Source organism: Leptosomus discolor, chromosome 5 (assembly GCF_034619465.1).
Source record: "Leptosomus discolor isolate bLepDis1 chromosome 5, bLepDis1.hap2, whole genome shotgun sequence".
NCBI classification, from domain to species: Eukaryota; Metazoa; Chordata; class Aves; order Leptosomiformes; family Leptosomidae; genus Leptosomus; species Leptosomus discolor.
The window spans coordinates 70,830,120-70,847,621 of NC_141395.1; the positions used below are offsets into that span (position 1 = coordinate 70,830,120).

At 56.3% G+C, this 17,502-nt stretch overlaps 1 protein-coding gene across 1 annotated transcript; it reads left to right on the forward strand.

Annotated features, from left to right (window-relative positions):
* Positions 1-4,601: 4,601 nt before the first annotated feature.
* MAFA (MAF bZIP transcription factor A) lies at positions 4,602-5,471 on the forward strand. The gene has a single exon (XM_009956928.2). The coding sequence runs from the start codon at positions 4,602-4,604 to the stop codon at positions 5,469-5,471; it is 870 nt and encodes a 289-aa protein (XP_009955230.2).
* Positions 5,472-17,502: the final 12,031 nt, after the last annotated feature.

Sequence of the window (17,502 nt, forward strand, 5' to 3'; positions counted from 1 at the left end):
AGTGCTGATGATGGAGAGGCCACTCTGCTCCCCAAAATCTTTCAGGATTTTTAATTATTACAACTTTTTTTCCCCCCCTTACCCAGAAAGGATGTTTCTTCACGTGGTGCTTTCCTCAAAAACAAAACAAAACAAAACAAAAACCCAACCTAAATTCACTAAAAAATCACCCCGGGTGAGACAATGATGCTGCATCCCTAGGGATGGCTGGTGTAGGGTGATGGTGGCCAGGAGCTTCAGTGCTTCCCGTGGCCGGGGCTCCCTAACGAGCAGGCTAACGGGGATTAAGGCTCGGGCTGCACTAATTAAGTGAGGCAACGAGGAGCCGAGGCTCTGCCGCCCACCGCCGTCGCCGCCGCCGCTTCCCTTCCCGGGGAGGATTGTAATTTATGGCCGGCTGTCGTTAAAGCGCTGCTTGGGGGTGATTAATTTCCGAGCAGGGATAAACGCCGCCCCTGGAGAGGTGTCGCTGAGCCCCGGTGGGTTCCCCCCACCCCTGCCGCTGCCACCAACAGCCACGACGCCTCGGTGCCTCGGTGATGGGCCCCCGTGGCGGGGGTTTATCCATCCGTGGAAGCCGGGGGTGCTGCGGTGGTGGTGGTGAGCATGTGGCTGGGCTGTCCCAAGGCAAGGACGTGCCCTGGGGGGGTGCCTTGGCTGGCGGGGTGGCACGGGGCAGCATTTCTGGAAGGCACTGTAAACATTTCCTGGAAAACCCTCCTTTCGGCGGGTGCTGCTGGCACAAGGTCTTGAGTCCCTGCCGGGGAAGCAGGTGCCGGGCTAGCATCACCCGCCGGCTCACTTTTCTGCCTCTCAACGGGGTGGCTGTCCCCTGCCCCGCTCCTCCTCCTCCTCCTCAGTGCCCATAGCTGGTCCCACCATGGGCATCAGCCTCTTGGCAGGATTTTTTTTCCCCCTCTCCCATAATCATTTCTGACCCTTTTTGGTGCGATAACGCCTGGATTCACGCTGCGGATGCTGGCGGAGCATCACCAAGACGGTGCCACCAGCTCATAGTCGACACCACCCTCGCCATGTGGTGATGTCCCCGCGAGGGTTCCCCAAGCCGGCAGTCCCCCCAGGCTGGGTGCTGCGCCCTATCCTCCCCCCCCCATCGCCCACCAACTGGGGAAACTGAGGCAGCACCCAGGCGCCCAGCCTCGCTCGAAGGGTTAAAGGGCCCCACGAGCTGCCTGCTCTAAAAGCAAGAGGTGACGCCATCCTGCCGCCATCCCCCGGCCACCAACCTGGTTATGTCACTCGACCGCCTGTGAGTAAACTTAGATGACCGGTTCGGCGTGGCGGGGAGGGCTGGGGACATGCCACGGGGCCCGGCCGCGGTCCCCCAGCCACCCCCGCTAAAAATACCCAAAGGGGGGGCGGTTTGTGACGGCCCCGTTGGAGCTCGGCCCATTCCTAATCCCTTCGTGGCTCCTGTCCCATTGCGGGTGGCAGCTGCTGATGGGGGGGGTGGGGGGGTGGGGGGTGCCCCCAAGGTGCAAGAAGCTCCGGGAAGGAACGTGGTGCCAGGGGTAGGGAGGTGGCATCGTATCGCAGACACCCCCCGCCACACACACACCCCTTTCCCACCAGGGGACCCCAACATCCCACCGCACTGGGACACTGATTCTGCATTCGGGGCCACGCCATTAAGCAGAGAGGGGTTAAAAACACCCCATGAAAAGGGGGTTTGGTTGCAAAAAACCATCAAGATGCCGTTTTTGTCCCCTTCTTTACTCCGTCCCTCAAGTTGGGGGGTGGGGGGGTGGGGTGTCCCATTATCCCCTGCCCAACTTTGGAGTCTCCAGTATGGGATGTCTGTGTCCCAAGTTATCCAATATGGGAAAACTTTGAGCATCACTGGGGTCCTGGGAGACACACGTGGGGCTTTGCCTGTGGCCATGATCCTTCCCAGGGGGGGACAAACTCCCTCCCCATCTGCCTTGGCTCAATTTTACCTTATTGAGGGAGAAGGGGACAACAAGCCCCCAAAACTCTCCAGAGGCTGGATCCAGTAAAAGAAATTATGTGGGGTTTTGATTGCTGGGGATGCAGTGGGATAAGGGGGTTTGTCATGTCCCCCCCCCCCAGAAAAGCTTTTTTTTGCATTAATTTGGCCCAAAGAATCCCTGCTTTTGCACGGTCAGTTAGCACCTGTGGAGGGCAGTGTCCCGCATCCCCAAGTCCCCGAGGGGGGATGACCCCCTCATCTGGGCCAGGGGACCGTCACCCCCCCAAATCCCACGGAGCTACTTGTGGGGTGCAACGGGGCAGGTTGCGGCCAGGCTGGGATGTAGTGGGAGCCAGGCTGCATCCTGCAGGGTGCTGGGGCTGATCCCGGGCCCCCAGGGGGATTGCTGGGTGGAGGGGTGGGTGGGTATCAATAGCCTCTGTGGGATGAAGCTGGTCATCCCTTGGGGTTAGATGGGACAACTCCATGGCAACTGCCCCGTGCCTCAGTTTCCCTCGAACGGTGTGGGGAGCAGAGATGGCCACCGCCTCGCATCCCTGGCCTCGGAGCGTGTCCCCATCCTAACCCAGACCACCGTAGCACTGACTTTTGACACACCCCCCCCCCCACCCCCGACACTGACCCCGGGCACCCCAAACCTCCTCACCCCTCCCATGCTGCAGCCGCAGCAGCCACGAGGTGGCAGGGTTCGGAGCAGAGTGGCCGTCCCCAGGCCAGGGTCTCATCCTGCGGTGTGTTGAGGACCTTCGTGGGCCACCCCACCGGTGCCGGCGATGCCTTTGCCACGCGCTGGGGGTGATGGTCCTCGTCCTCGAGCTGGCGACGCTCCTCGCCATGTGCCAGCTGCGAACGTTACCTCCTGTGACACGAAGCCAGAGGCAATGGTGAAACTGGTCCACATCCGGTGGAGCATGTGGCCACTCCTCGACAACAAACAGCTAGCGGGAATGTCAAAAAAAATAGAAATAATTCCCAAAAAATATATAGATACGGCTTTCTGCAAGGATGGCAAGCCTTCCCCATGCTCCGGGAAGGATGCTGGGCTGCTCCCACTTGGGAAAACCCAGATGGGGAATGGGGTTGCGCCCTGATGGCACCCTCAAGAGGAGCGGGAGGCCGTGGTCACTCAGCGAGGTGTTTTTTTCAAAAAAATAGAAATAGTTCCCCCAAAACTATATCGATCTGGCTTTCTGCAAGGCCAGCCAGCCTTCCCCATGCCCTGGGACGGATGCTGGGCTGCTCCCATTTGGGAAAACCCAGATGGGGAAGGGGGTTGCGTCCCGATGGCACCCACAAGGGGTGCGGGAGGCCGTGGTCGCTCAGCGAGGCGGCATAAAAACCTGATTTGGGCTCAATAAGCCCCATTTTGGGTCTTTCCCATTTCTTTGGGAGAAAATGATAATTTGTTTTCTTTTTTTTTTTTTTAATTCCTCCCCCCCCAGTCTTTGCACAACCCGGCTTGGGCCCGGGGTGGTTTTGGGGAGCTGCGGGGTTGAAGGTACATGGTGGGGCCGGGGATGCCCGGGATGGGGGGGGGGGGGGGGATATGCAGGGGGGATGCCCTCGCCCCCACCCCCCCACCTTACCCCCTCCTCCAGGCAGCACCGAACCCTCTCCCCGCGGAGATTGACAGCAGCTCCCGGGGGGGGGAGGGGGGGGAGGAGGCGTTGCCATGGGGATATGCAAATCGAGACGGCCGACAGCCGCACTGATAGGCGACAAGCTACTGGACCCACCCCCCGGGAAGGCGGGGCCGGGCCCCTTTCCCCCGTATATAACGCGCTGGGCTCCATTCAGCCGCCCGGCAGCGGCGGCGGCAGCGCCGAGCACGGGCAGGACTGCGGGCAGGGGTGCAGCCCCCCGCCCCCGGGGCGCTGTATCCGGGGGGAGGAGGAGGAGGAGGAGGGCAGGAGAAGGCTCTCAGCCCGGGGAGGTGGGGCCGGGGCAGGTGCCAGGGGAGGCAGGAAGGGGCGGGCAGGGCGCTGCCTGCTCCTCGCCATTGGGAACCGGCCGCAGGCAGCGGCAGAACCTGCCCCGACCCAGCTGGAGGAGCACCCCCCGGTCCAGCACCCACGGGACATCGTTTCCCGGAGGAGGAGAAAGGGGAGGGAGGAGGAGAGCAACCGGCTCGAAACGCCTGGAGGAGGATCAACCCGGTAGCCCGGCTGCTGCCCGGAGCAAAGCCCCGGAGGAGGGTCCCGGAGCCGAATCCCGGAGGAGGCTCCAGCAACGAAGCTCCGGAGCTCGACTGCAGCCCCGGACCAAAGTTCCCTGACGGGGAGGTGGTTGCCCGCAGCCCGGAGCGGTGTCCCAGGGCGCCCGGCTGAATCCCGCAGCGAAGCCCCGTCGGAGGCTCCCGGAGCCCGGCTGAATCCCGCAGCGAAGCCCCGTCGGAGGCTCCCGGAGCCCGGCTGAATCCCGCAGCAAAGCCCCGTCGGAGGCTCCCGGAGCCCGGTCGCACCCGGGAGCGGAGCCCCCGTCGGGGCAACCGGTTGTACCCCAGACAAAAAAAAAAAACACCCAAGTGGAAGAGAACTCCCGGAGCCCGCCGGGACCCTCCACCCTCGGGTGAGCGGCGGTAACCTCGGGGGAAAAAAATCACCCCCCAGTCTCCTCTCCATGGACTGAGATGGCCTCGGAGCTGGCCATGAACGCGGAGCTGCCCACCAGCCCCCTCGCCATCGAATACGTGAACGATTTCGACTTGATGAAGTTCGAGGTGAAGAAGGAACCGGCGGAGGCGGAGCGGCTGTGCCACCGCCTGCCCGCCGGTTCCCTCTCCTCCACCCCGCTCAGCACGCCCTGCTCCTCCGTGCCTTCCTCGCCCAGTTTCTGCGCTCCTAGCCCCGGGGGGCAACCGGCTCCCGGTCCTCCAACAACTACCGCCGCCTCCCTGGGCTCCAAACCGCAGCTGGAGGAGCTGTATTGGATGTCGGGTTACCAGCATCACCTCAATCCCGAAGCTCTCAACCTGACGCCGGAGGACGCGGTGGAGGCGTTGATCGGTGCCCCTCACCATCATCATCACCACCACCAAGGTTACGAGCCTTTCCGACCTCAACCTTTCGGGGGTGAGGAGCTCCCGCCGGCCGCTCATCACCATCCCGCTCATCACCATCATCATCATCACCACCTGCGCTTGGAGGACCGCTTCTCCGACGATCAGTTGGTGAGTATGTCGGTGCGGGAGCTGAACCGGCAGCTGCGGGGCTTCAGCAAGGAGGAGGTGATCCGCCTCAAGCAGAAGAGGAGGACCTTGAAGAACCGAGGCTACGCTCAATCCTGCCGTTACAAGCGGGTCCAGCAACGGCACATCTTGGAGAACGAGAAATGTCAACTCCAGAGCCAGGTGGAGCAACTCAAGCAGGAGGTGACCCGCTTGGCCAAGGAAAGGGATCTGTACAAAGAAAAATACGAGAAGTTAGCCGGCCGGGGGGGCTTCCCAAGGGAGCCCTCCCCATCCACCGCCCCCAAACCCACCGCCGACTTCTTCATGTGAGCCGCAAAGCCGGGGTGGGGAGGTGGTGGTGTTGGGGGGGGGGGTGGGTGGGGGTGGTGGTGTCCCTCTTTTTCCTCATGTAGGGAGAGTAAAACCCTCTGCTTGTATTAAAAATTATTTTATTTTTTCCCCCCCACTGAAATTTTTTGGGAGGAGGGTCCCCGGGGTTTTGGGGGGGGGGGGGGGGGGTGGTGGCGGACCTGGAGCCAGCCTGCATGCGGGACGTGTACGGCGCGCCACCCCCGGAGCATCAGCGCCAGCCAGGTGGCTTCTTCTTGCCCCCCCCATCCTGCGTGTTTTACCCCAAATTTTCTTTTTTTTTTTCTTTTTTTTTTTTTCGAGGGGTCTCCACGGATCAGCCGGGGGGGTCCCCGGCAGCGCTGCGCCCTGCCCGGCCCCGCCGCCCGCACCCCCCTCCCGGCCGGCAAACCTGAGCCACGTTTAACTTATTCACCCTTGTAAATATGTAGAAATTAGTTCGTTTTCTGCCTTTTTTTTTTTTTTTCCTTGAGCCTATATTTTGCTTGGTTATTTACGAAGAAAAAAAAAACCAAAATCCTTTAGAAAAGAAAAAAAAATACACGAGTCTTAAAAGTTTGTATGTAATAGCATGCAAATAATATCCGAGTTAATTTAACGATGTTGGGAAGAAGCCGAATGCACTATATACAGGAACCAATTGGGTTAAATAATACTGTTTTATAGAGATTTAAAATTATCTATGCTCTTAAAAATAGGGGTGGGGGGGGTGGGGGAGAGGTAACAATTCTAGGGTGACCTGAAAGGCAATATAGTAATATATGGACTGCAAACGGTTGGCTGCTATCTCACTATGCACCAGATTTATTTATTAATCCTCGGGAAACGGAATATTATTTTAACCTCGATGGCGAAAGAAGGAAAGAAAATGCACATTATTTCTCGCGCAAAAGCATCGTAAAACTCGTGCAATTGTACTCGGAGCGAAAGCGGGGCCGATCCTGCGCGGAGGAGCGGGGTGGTTTGTTGGTTTTGTTCCTTTTTTTTAAAAAAAAAAAACCCACCAAGTTGCTTATTTAAAAAAGAAAAACCATTTTAAAAACTTAATCGCGGGGGGGGGTGGGGGGGTGGGGGGGGGTGCGTGGGGGAAAAAAGGGTCTTGCGGACAAAGCGAGCTTGGGAGCCTGGTGCATTTTAGGTACTGATCGTGCGAAGCGTTTTTAACGACCTGTTGTTTCGATTTGTGACGGTTTTAACGATGTTGCATCAAGATAAAAACTTATATTCAACTAGAGCCTGGGTCGGGTTTTTCCTCTCAACTCGCGGGGGGGGGGGGGGGGGGGGGGGGGGCGTCCCGCAGCATCGCCTTTTCGTTTGGGGTTTGTTGCTCCTTCCCTTTGACTCCTGGTACTGATGCGAACCGGGGCGAGGGGGGCTCGCAGGGATAAATCCAGCATTGACCATCACTTGCGAGTCGGGGACCACCATCGCTCTGGCTTTTTGCTCTTTTTCTTTAATTTTTTTTTTTAATTTTATTTTCCAGCCGGGTGCTGTGATTTATTTATCCGCCCCCGGCCAGAGGGTCCCAAGGTGCCCTGGAGACCTTCGTCCCTGCGGCTGCTGAAAAGTCACCTTCACCCCAAGCCTGGATGCAGTTGGGTCCCAGTTTGTCTGACACCGTCCCTGTGAGCCGCTGGCTTGATTTATTTTATTTTTTAAATGGTAAAAAAAATGATTTTTCTTTCCCCTTTTGGCTTCTCCCTTTTGAGTTTTTTAATTAAAGCAAGGGCGGAAAAAAACAAACAAACAAACCCAAACCAAATGCACACCTTCCCCAAAGGAAAGCTTTAAGGTTGATATTTTTTACAAACGTTTTAATGTGTTTTTTTGGGGGACTCTTCGTGGGAACGTATGGCCCCGGCAGCTCTGCTCAGCGCTGCCGGGAAGCCCAAGCGCGGTCGCCCCGCTCGCAGCTTGCCCTGGCCGTGCTGGGCTCAGTGGGGCGATTTTCACCGTGGTCCTTGGTCCAACACGTTTCTGAGCATTTTATGTATTTTATATATATAATTATTTTGTTTTCCTCCTGTATTTTTGCACAGGCTCAGCCGTGGCAAGTCCCCAGTTGGGAGCTGCCCCGACACGCTGGCTGCGGCATGTTCCCTCCTGCCACCCTCCCTAAATCACCGCTGTGCTGATGCGCCTCGCTCTCCCTGAGCTTGGTGAGGTGCGTGTGGCCCCGGGACTCTCTGGTTCTGCCTCCCCTGCACCTCCTAAAACCTCATCCCCTTGTTTTCTTCAGCCGTTTCAGGCTTGTTGGCATCTTATTTTGTGTCCAGAGGGGTTTTGAGCAGCTTGAGCTCGGCTCTGTATCAGGCTTGGGTTTTTGGGATGGAAGCTGGGATGCCCCCCCTATCTGACTCGCTGCAGCTTGTGGGGGGCTTCACCCCCCCTATTCCTATTTTTATTTATTGCCGGGAAAGCTTGGCAAACCTGGCTCCAAACAAAAACAACCCATCCTGCTGCCCATGCAGCCTCTCGCAGGACATCGCCTCCTCTCTCTGGGTGGTTGTTTTTTGGTTTTGTTTTCTGTTTTGTTTTTTTTTTAGGGGGGTGGTGGTGGTGAATCGCAGCTCCCTGGCGGGTTACACCCCAACTTTTCCTCCCAACATCTCCTTCCCCCCACCTCTTGGCACATTTCTTTTGGTGGAGTGAGGTTCCAGCCGCCTGCTCTGTGACTAAATAAGGAGTTTGGAGAGGAGAAGGGGTTTGGGGCCAGTGCCTCCCCCAAACCATCCTCGGTTTTCCTTGCCCTCTATTTCCTCGGCTCTGGATCTCACTGTGATCCACGCTCCCTGCGAGCTCATCTCATACATCCCTGTGGGCTGGTGCCCCTTTTCCCAGCTGTGCTGGGGCTGGCTGGAGGATCAGAGCTGGCTTTGGGGTTGTGTGGGGTTTGGGGGGGGGGGTGTCTCACCCCCTGGGGTCCAGCGTGATGCTCTGCGATGCTGAGATCGCGTGTCCTCACCGCGTTGGCAGAGCGAAGGAGCGGTTTGGGGCTGAGGATGCCCGTTTTTTTCCCTGTTCCTTGGTGCCCAGCATCGCTCAGCCCCTCTGTCCCCCTCTTTGATTTATATATTTTTTTAGATTTATTTTTTGGGGGTGCAGCACACTGGGGAAGGTGCAACCTGGGTGTCTCAGTGCTGTTCCCCCAAGAGCAGATTATTTTGGTCGTGGTGTTACTCGCTCCCCTTCACCCTCGACCCTCTGAAGGCGGCTTTGGGCAGAGGAGCAACTCTGCCCAACTCCTGGCACTGTTTTTTTATTTTCTTTTTTGTGGTTCCCACTGATTTTTTAAAATTTTTTTTTCCCAGCACCTCTTGGAAATCCCCCAAGCAGGGGAACACCTGGAGCAGTGCACCGGGCATTCCTGCTGCCCTTTACTGCTGGTCTTCTGGGGGGGGGGACCCCATCCTCTGGCAGCTTCCTTGGGGAGATTTTGGGGCAGAGTCGCACCCTTCTGCCCTGTCACAGCACTGGGGTGCAGTTTGGGATCACCACACTCCCCCCCCCCCCCCCCCCCATCACACTGACTTGCTCCTGGGGGTGGCTGCCCTGGGGTCTGGCCATGCTCCCCTATTTGCTGAATAAATAAAAACTAAAGCGTTTTATGTCCAAATGGAGCCAATTTATGAGTTGTCTCCTTGTTGGGGCTAGGAGGGCTGAGATACCCCTCCACCACCACCACTGTGGGGTGTGAGTGTGTGGGGGGGTGTGTGTCTGGCTGCTCCCTGCTTCATCTTGCAGCATTTTTGGGGTGGGTGCAATATGTTGACCTTCGCTGCAGGACCCTGAGTTTGTGCAGCGTTGCGGGGCTGCGTGTGCACAGTTGGGGCACGTCGGCACTTATTTTGGGATGGAGGGGGGGGTGTTGTGGGATGGGGTGGTGTGTCAGTGTGGGGTGCCCGTGCTGCAGGGCTGCAGATGTTCATGGGGTGTCACATCTGCATGTTACAGGACAGCCTATAGATTTTGGGGCTGCTCTGACCTCTTTTTAAGGGGTTTTCCTCATTTTTCCTGATTCCCGAATGGGGCTGGAGCCCCCTTCCCCAAGCGGTTGCTGCTTTTGGGGGTCTGCATGGGGTCGCAGTTCCTCAGGATGCCGCAGGCTCTCTCCCGTTAGGATCTGCGGCCCCTGCACCCGTCCCAGCTACCTCCTGCACCCCAGCTCTCGCCTGACCTTGCGGTGGTGAAAGCAGCAGCCCCGCAGTCTCACCCCAGCCCCCTGGGATGCACCAAGGGGTGCCTCACTCTTGGGGTGGGGAGTGTGGGGATGAAATCTAGGGGTTGGCACATGGCCCACTCCATACCACCCTCCTGCAGAGGTTTTTAAACCTGTTTTCATGCTTTGCTTGCACCTTGACGTACGCTTGAAGGCACCATGGGCATCAGTGGGCTGGGAAACAGCCAAAATTCCTCCTGCTGATGGGTTTTACATCCTTTTTCCACCAGGCAAAAGGGTGATTTTAGGGGGGACGCTTGGCCCCAAATGCAACAGCACCCTGCAGTGCCTTGCCTAAGCTTCCATGGGGGCCTGGAACTGGTCACAACCCCCAGCAAAGCCGCCCCCCACAACGGGTGCTGTCTGCTCTGTGGTGTCCCCAAGTAGCGATTAACCAGATCGTGGCAGATAACGGGGTTTCTGCAAACAGGCAGAAAAACCGCAACGGGCTGATCGATGCGGCATCACCAAAGTACCCCTCGCTCCTTCCTCCTCCATTATTGATGCTGAAACCCGGCAGGTTCGCCACCAAACCGCCACAGCCTGCTCTGCGCCAGTCCCGACATTTTGGTAACATGATAACTCCAACCCCGGGATATTAAATCAGGGTTTGGAAGCGGGGTGGGTTGCTGGGCACGCATGAATTTGGGGCTCTGTTCACTCAAAAAGCACAAATTAATTTAATTCCCAGCACAACAACCCCCCTCAACAAAACAAATGCCCCGACGCTGGCTCCGAGAGGGCATGCGGAACGAGCCGTCCTCGGGGTCGACTCGCTGCTAGCCGTGCCCGGGTTCAGTTTTGGAGCTGATATTTTTTTGGCTCGTGACGATCTTCATGTTCTGGCTCGGCTGAAGTTTGCATTTCGCATGTTCCCTCCCTCCCGTGCTCCGGGGCCGGCTGCTTCCTCGATGCTCCTGTGTCCCTGGGAGCCAAACGCTGCCCTGCCGACCATATATAAAAATATATATATATATATAAAAATACATTTATATACATATATCACCTTAGCAAAACAAAGCTCGTTTGCTTCTGCCAGCTCATGGGCTCTCTTGCTTGGGCACTTGCATGGCTCAGCCCTACGGCTGGGATTTATTCCCGCAGCCAGCACATCCCTGTTGCACCAGTATCACCTCGGTGGGAGCCAGGGTCCTTCCCGACAGCCAGCACTCAGGAAACCCCCATGCACACCATGAACAGGATGACAGTTGGGGTTTTGATCCCAAACTCCCTGCTTTTTGGGCGGGTCGGCATCACCCAGGGATGATTCTGATGCGGTAGTTGGGCTGTGGGATGCAAGGATCCGGGGCCCTGGATGTAGGATGCAGGATATGGGGAGGTTAGATGAGGCATACGGGATAGGGGATGCCGGAGGTGGGCTGCAGGATGGGACAACTAGGATGTGGGACCTGGGATGCGGGATATGGGGTGTAGGAAATTATGGGATAGGGGGTGCTTCCCCTGCAGCAAGCCCCTGCGGTTGTCTGAGCAGTGCCACGGCACCGCATTTCTGGCTGCTGCTGTGCCGGGAGGAAGGGGAAGTGCTGGATCATGCGTGAGGAGCAAGAAGGAGCCCAGCACTGCCCAGCCCACCCTTCTCCAACCGGACAAGCCCCAGTGAGGATGCAACACCAACGGCTCCCAGCAACGTCAACTCATTCCAGGCATGTTTGATAATTATTTATTGGGTGCTCATCACTCAACCCTACCCATCACTGCGTGCAGGGGTGTGCACTGATACATGTGTGCAAATCTGCGGGTCACTGTGGACGTGCACGCAGGTGGTGGGATGCAGGAGGTGGGCTGTGGGGTGCAGGAGGTGGGGTGCGCGGGGCCTATCCACGATGACAACCAGCTGCATTGCCAAGTCGGAAACAGCCAAGGGTCAGTCCTCAGTGATCCGGTGGTGATCGGGTCCGTTAAACCACTGCCCTTTCCCCGTAGCCCTTGGTGTCGTCATCCCCAGTATCCAGGCATTCCCTACGCTGGTCCCACAACTCCTCATCCCTGCCTGCCGAGCTTCCCAATTAAAAGTCATCAGCTTAGTGCCTAATTACTCATTTGGTAAAATCCACAGGCTCTTTCCCACCCCCACCCATCCCCTTCCCCCCCTTTCTACGGATGACAGTGTGGCGGGGAGTGAGGGGCTTGGTGGGGGAGGAAGGTAGAGCATCCTCCACCTCCCCTCCCCAACACCAGGTTATTGATTTATTCATGTAACAGGCCGAGGCTGGAGCGCAGCTCAACGCAGCCCTGGCAGCTGTCTGCTCCCTGGGAGCGTGAGCTGCAATTTGCACGAGCAAAAATAAACTAATTGTTATTTTAGATTTGCATAAAGGGAAGAAGAGGGGTGGGGGAGGCGGCTGGGAGGGCGAAGGTGTTGCCAACCTCTCCCAAGCGGCGTGCGCTGTAGGATCAGCTCTTCCCCTGCCTCTGTGGGTCTCATCCTGCCTGGCTGGGGGGTGATGCTGGTTAGCTGGAGGAGTCGACAGCCACGGAGATGAAGGGGCTGGACCATCATCTTCCTTGCCATGGGGACAGGGCAGCTGGATCACTTCCAGCTGTGAGGTACGAAGCCCATCTCGATGCAGGCACTACCCAAAGGGAGAGGACAACTGCTTTCATCGTCTGGCTGAAAGAAAAGACCTGCTGGTGTCAGGCCACATTTGGGGGGGCAGGGGGCTGAGGTAGATTTACTTGGGGTTTTCACTTTGGCCATGGTGTGGGTGGATCAAAAAGAAGAGTCTGGTTGATGACAACCACAAAAGACAAAGCGGGCACTCGAGCTGAGGGGACACCCCACATGTTCACCCTCCCTCCTACTTCTTAGTGCAGGTCCTTTGCTTTTTGTGGCCTCTTTTGGGGGCTTTTTCGTGCCCAAACACCTTTCACCCCAGGAGTTTATTGCTCCCACTTCTGCTTAGTTGACGAGTCTCTTGACTGGACACCAGCAGTGATTCTCTAGCCCTTGCTCTTACTGCTCAACCGATGGAGGGGTGATCTTGAAAGTCTTTCTGTTGGAAGACCTTAGACCTTTGAGACTCTCAACCATTTTCTCAAGTGAGAGCTGCAGAAGGGCACCTGTTGGGGACGTGTTTGCTTGGTCTGGGCTTGCAATGGAGGTGAGCGTGATGCCAAATAGCTGAGGGGGCTGTGAGTGCTCCTCTCTCATCAAGTTGAGGCAGCCCAAGGACTCTTCGGGCCAGGGAGTAAGAAGAGGAGGAAGAGGAACACATCCGCGGTCCGGTGCATTGGAGGGGATGAAGATTGGAGATGCTGGTGCACACTGTCTCCAGCAGCATCCCCACTACGGGGCACAGGAGATCCCTGCCATGCTGGCACATCCTGGGATTTTTTGTCATAACACTTCGAACGAGGCGTAGCGGGCGTTTAATTTAGATTTACGCCGACAGGTTCTGTCCGTTAATTAAATATCAATTGATTGTTCGGAGAACACTTCCTTGGGTTTATCGCGTTTCTCAGAGACAAATCAAATTGCCATGTCATTAACTTGCAGCTATACAATCCATACATAATTACCGTCTTATTAATACCTTAGAGTTACGAGGAAGTTTTAGGCAATTAATATTTGTGGGATAGTTTGTATCAAGTTAATTCCGTCAGGGTTATGTTAATAATGTGGACATCTAATAAGCTGGATAATTAACGTCTTTCTCGTTAGCATCTTCTCAGATGCCAGTTAAATGTCAGGCCAGCCTTTGTGGCCAGGCAGCGTTTAATTAAACATGTTATTACAGAGGGATTCGAGTCTGTTACATGTGAATAGAGCCAGGTTGGAGCAGCTGGCGGCTCCTGCCCTGCCTGGGCTGTGGATGCAAAATGGATTTGGGAATGGTTTGGAAATGGGATCTGGGGACTGTTCACAAGCCAGGATGCAGGAGGACCCATTTTTTTGCCTTGCAGGAGGGTCAGGATACTGCCCTGATCGGTGTTGGTCCATCGTTGCTTGATTTGGAGCAGGATTTGGGTTTAAGGGTTGGTCTTCCGAAAAAGCGGCCAAAGCTGTGGCCTCCTTGATGTGGACGCAGGCACAGTGGAGTGGGCAAAGTACTGGCCAGCATCTGTGACCACATTTCCCCAGCAAGCCCAGCTTTGACTGCAACTCTAAAAATGATCACCATGAAAATTCAGGCAAATCTTAGGCTCAGCTTGAGCCAAAAGGTGTGTGTGTGTGGGGTCTTGGTTGGGTTTCTTCTCAGGCTGGCAGAAGGTTTGCCAGTGCGCCCCAGCCCTGGGATCATCTCACCCCACGTTGCTTACCTGGGGCTTTCATCCTTTGAGCTGGTATCATGGGGAAAAAAATATCAGCAGGGGAACATGGCCTGGTGTCCTCATGGCAGGGACTGGTGGGAGATCTCCATCTCCTGGCATAGATGCTGCCTGGATGCCCACAGGCCAGAGATGTGCATCAGCCATGCAAGAGGTCTTGGCCATAAGACCTTCACTGGGAGATGTCAATGACCTGGCTGAGCCTGGATCTCTCTGCCCACAGCCTTTCCTTCCCAAGTGCTCATGAATAAAAGATTGACCCTACCTACCTGGCCTGTTTGTCTTTGTGAAATATTCATCGGCTGCTGATTAAGTTTTAAGGAAGACACACGTTGCCCAGGTGGGTTGCTGTGCTCCAGCTGCCCAGGGGCAGCAGGTCTGGGGTGGGAAGCCATAAGGTTTGGGTTTTCCCCCCTCTGATTGCTCCAGGAGAGGTATGGGGAGACGTTTTCTCCTTCTTTCCTCATGTCTGGACTCCCCGCAAGAAAGCCTTGTGGGATTGTGGAAGTGGGAGTACCAGGCTGGACTCAGCTCCCTTTTGGGGAGGTGATTGATGCACAGCGGAACCCAGCACCCCCACAGCACTCCAGAAAGAGCTGAATTCAGGAGAGGAGGCACAAGACTTGCCACCGTGACCACAGAAGACAAAAAAGGCCTCGGGTGACCTGAATGAGGTCCTTCATCCCTGGTGAGCATGTTGGCTGCAGCGGTGCTGTCTCCTCTCAACAGCGAAGCCTTCCTGGGACAGCATTGCCATTGGCAAAAAAAGAGCAAATAAACCTAAATGAAAATAATTTTCCTTTGTGTTTATCCATAGTCCCTAAACTAAGGGCTCTGCTGCTTATTTCTTCCCTCCCCTCATCTTGTCTCATTGCAAGAGCAGACAGGAGACACTGAGGAGCTCATTTTTAACTGCAATTAGGAGCTTAACTAATGCTCTCTCCAAAAGGGTTCTTGCTGGATGTGGCTCTTCCTGTGCCCTGTTCTGGGACAGGCTGGGGAAGGAGAGAAAGGAAGGATGCTCCACCACCCGATGTGCTCGTGGTCATGCTCACACTGCCATCGCAGGCAAGGTTGTCCGATGCAGCCTCCCTGTCCAGAGGTTCCTGCCCCATGAATATTTCAGAAGTGGGGGTCCTGAGGCTCTCCTGGGATGGGGTGTTAGTGCAGCCTGAGGAAGCACTGGAGAGAGAGCAGAGGAAGAGTGAAGAAAACTGCAATGAAAACCAAGCAAAAAGCTGCCAAAGCCACAAGGTCAGGTATGAAATATTGATGGGGCCGTGATGCGCTGGAAGGGAGGTGTGGAGGTCCTGGTGAGGCTGCAGTACCTCAGGTCTGGTTTCCTTCTTGCACATCACAAATGTGCAGCCGGCAAAGTTTTGGGCAGTAGTTAAAGATGTATGAGCCTATTTTTGCAACAACTGGACCCATCTGTCACCACGTCTCCCTGGCGTTCCCCTCCTGCGCTTTGTAAAAGGTGGGTGGTGGGACTGGAAGGGGAGACATGGTGGCCCCAGTGTGAGTGACACTGTGTGGACTGGGCCCTGTGGGAAGCACCAGGCATGGTTCTGGTGGTGGGGTGTTTGGGTGGGAGGGATGGACCACCGGGTGGAAGTGGTTGGGTGGGAGAGATGGGCAATGAGTTGAAGGTGGTTGCCTGGGAAGGACGTGCAACATGCTGGGGGTAGCTGAGGTGGGAGAGATGGGTGCTGAGATGGAGGTGGTTGGGTGGGAGGGATGGGCCACAGGATGGAGGTGGATGGATGGGAGAGATGGGCAACGAGATGGAGGTGGTTGGGTGGGAGGACTGGGCAATGGAATAGCGGTGGCTTACCAGGAGGGACGGGCAATGTGATGGACGTGGTTGAGCGGGAGGGATGGAGGTGGCTGAGTTGACGGGATGGGCAATAGACTGGGGTTGCTTGGGATGGGGTGGGAGGGATGGAAGTGGTTGGGATGGGAGGGATGGAAGCGGTTGTGGTGGTAGGGATAGGCAATGAAATTGAGGTGTTTGAGTTGGAGGGATGGGCAATAAGAGGCAGGTGGACTCTGGGAAAAATGGGCAATGGGATGAAAGTGGTTGGATGGGAGGGATGGAGCCTTCAGGTGAAGGCCTGTCCTCAGATTGGAACTGCGTTTCCCCTTTTGGGGCAGTCGTGTATGCTGTTTGGCCCCTCCATGCCCTACCTGTGCTAGCAGCTCAGAGGCAGGGCTGCTTCCGGTGGGGTCTGCACCAGGCATCGTCCCCAAAGCCACCACCATGTCCAGTAGAGAAATCAGCCCCACACCCAGGGACCACCTCCTTTGTTCCGCGCTGCCACATCTCCTCTGGGCAGCCCCCTGACCACCCCAAAGACGAAGTTCCTGAGCTGGTGTTGAATCAACTCTTCCTAGAAATAACACAGCATCAAGAGCTGTATTTTCTTACACAAATGATTTCCTTTTGCCTCCGTGCAACCTCATTAGCATTCCTAAACGCGACCGCACGGATCGATGCGGTGCTGGCCCAACGCACGGCAGTCGATTCCCGTTTGCCGAGAGACTTGACTTCCCCGTCTAATCAGGCAGGGCCCAGCTGATGGCAATGTCTTTCTCCCTGCTTTTTTGCTCTGGTATTGGTCACTTGCTGATTAATTTCCAATGGGTTAGTTCATCAGAGAAGGAGGCTCTCCGGTTTAATTAGAAACGGGTGATATGAGTGTATATTATCACGCAGCTGTCCAGCAGTGCGTTATTGCAGAAGTGTGCCAGGAGTTTCAGCTTTTCTTAAAATAGAATTAAGACAAAACTTGGAACAAAAGGTCTCTGGTCTTCGTGCTTGCAAGGACAGCATCCGGCACGGGAGCTGATATAAGTGGCTTCCTCGTTGTCACCTGCCTTGAGCCTGCAGGCAGCTTGCCCCAGCCCTCTCCACAAGCAGCTGCCTGTCGCCGCCAGCATCTTGTCAGGATGCTGTTCCCAAGATGGGGAGTGCCTCCAGTTATAAGGGAATGGAGTGACTCTTTGCTACGGAGGCATTATGGGACGGGAGGGCAGCATCCATGCCACGCATCCAGATGCCAACCTTGCACCCGTTCCGTGTTGTCCCCACAGGAGCTACGGTGGCGCGTGGGTCCATGCACACACACTCGCTCCCGCCAGCTTTGCTGGCTCCAGGGTCTCCTTGCGAGGAGCTGCCGAGTCAGCAGCCTGCACATCTGCAGCGCGGGATCCACTGGAGGACGATATTAATCAGTGTTTTTTTTTTTTCTCCCGGACTTTGGCAGCTTCCCTGTGCTCGCAGCTGTGCCGGGCGCCCTGGGAAATAAGCTCCAGTGGCTTCCCCGCTGCTTGCTGGGAGCCGCACCCTGTCCCCAGGCGCTTTTGGGGCTGTTGGGACAGATGTGTCCCCCTCCGGCAGGTGAGCTGGAGGGATGGGACATGTTGCTAATGCCGCGATGACCCAGGGGGTGCTGCCGTGGCACCCCTCCCCAGGCATAAAGC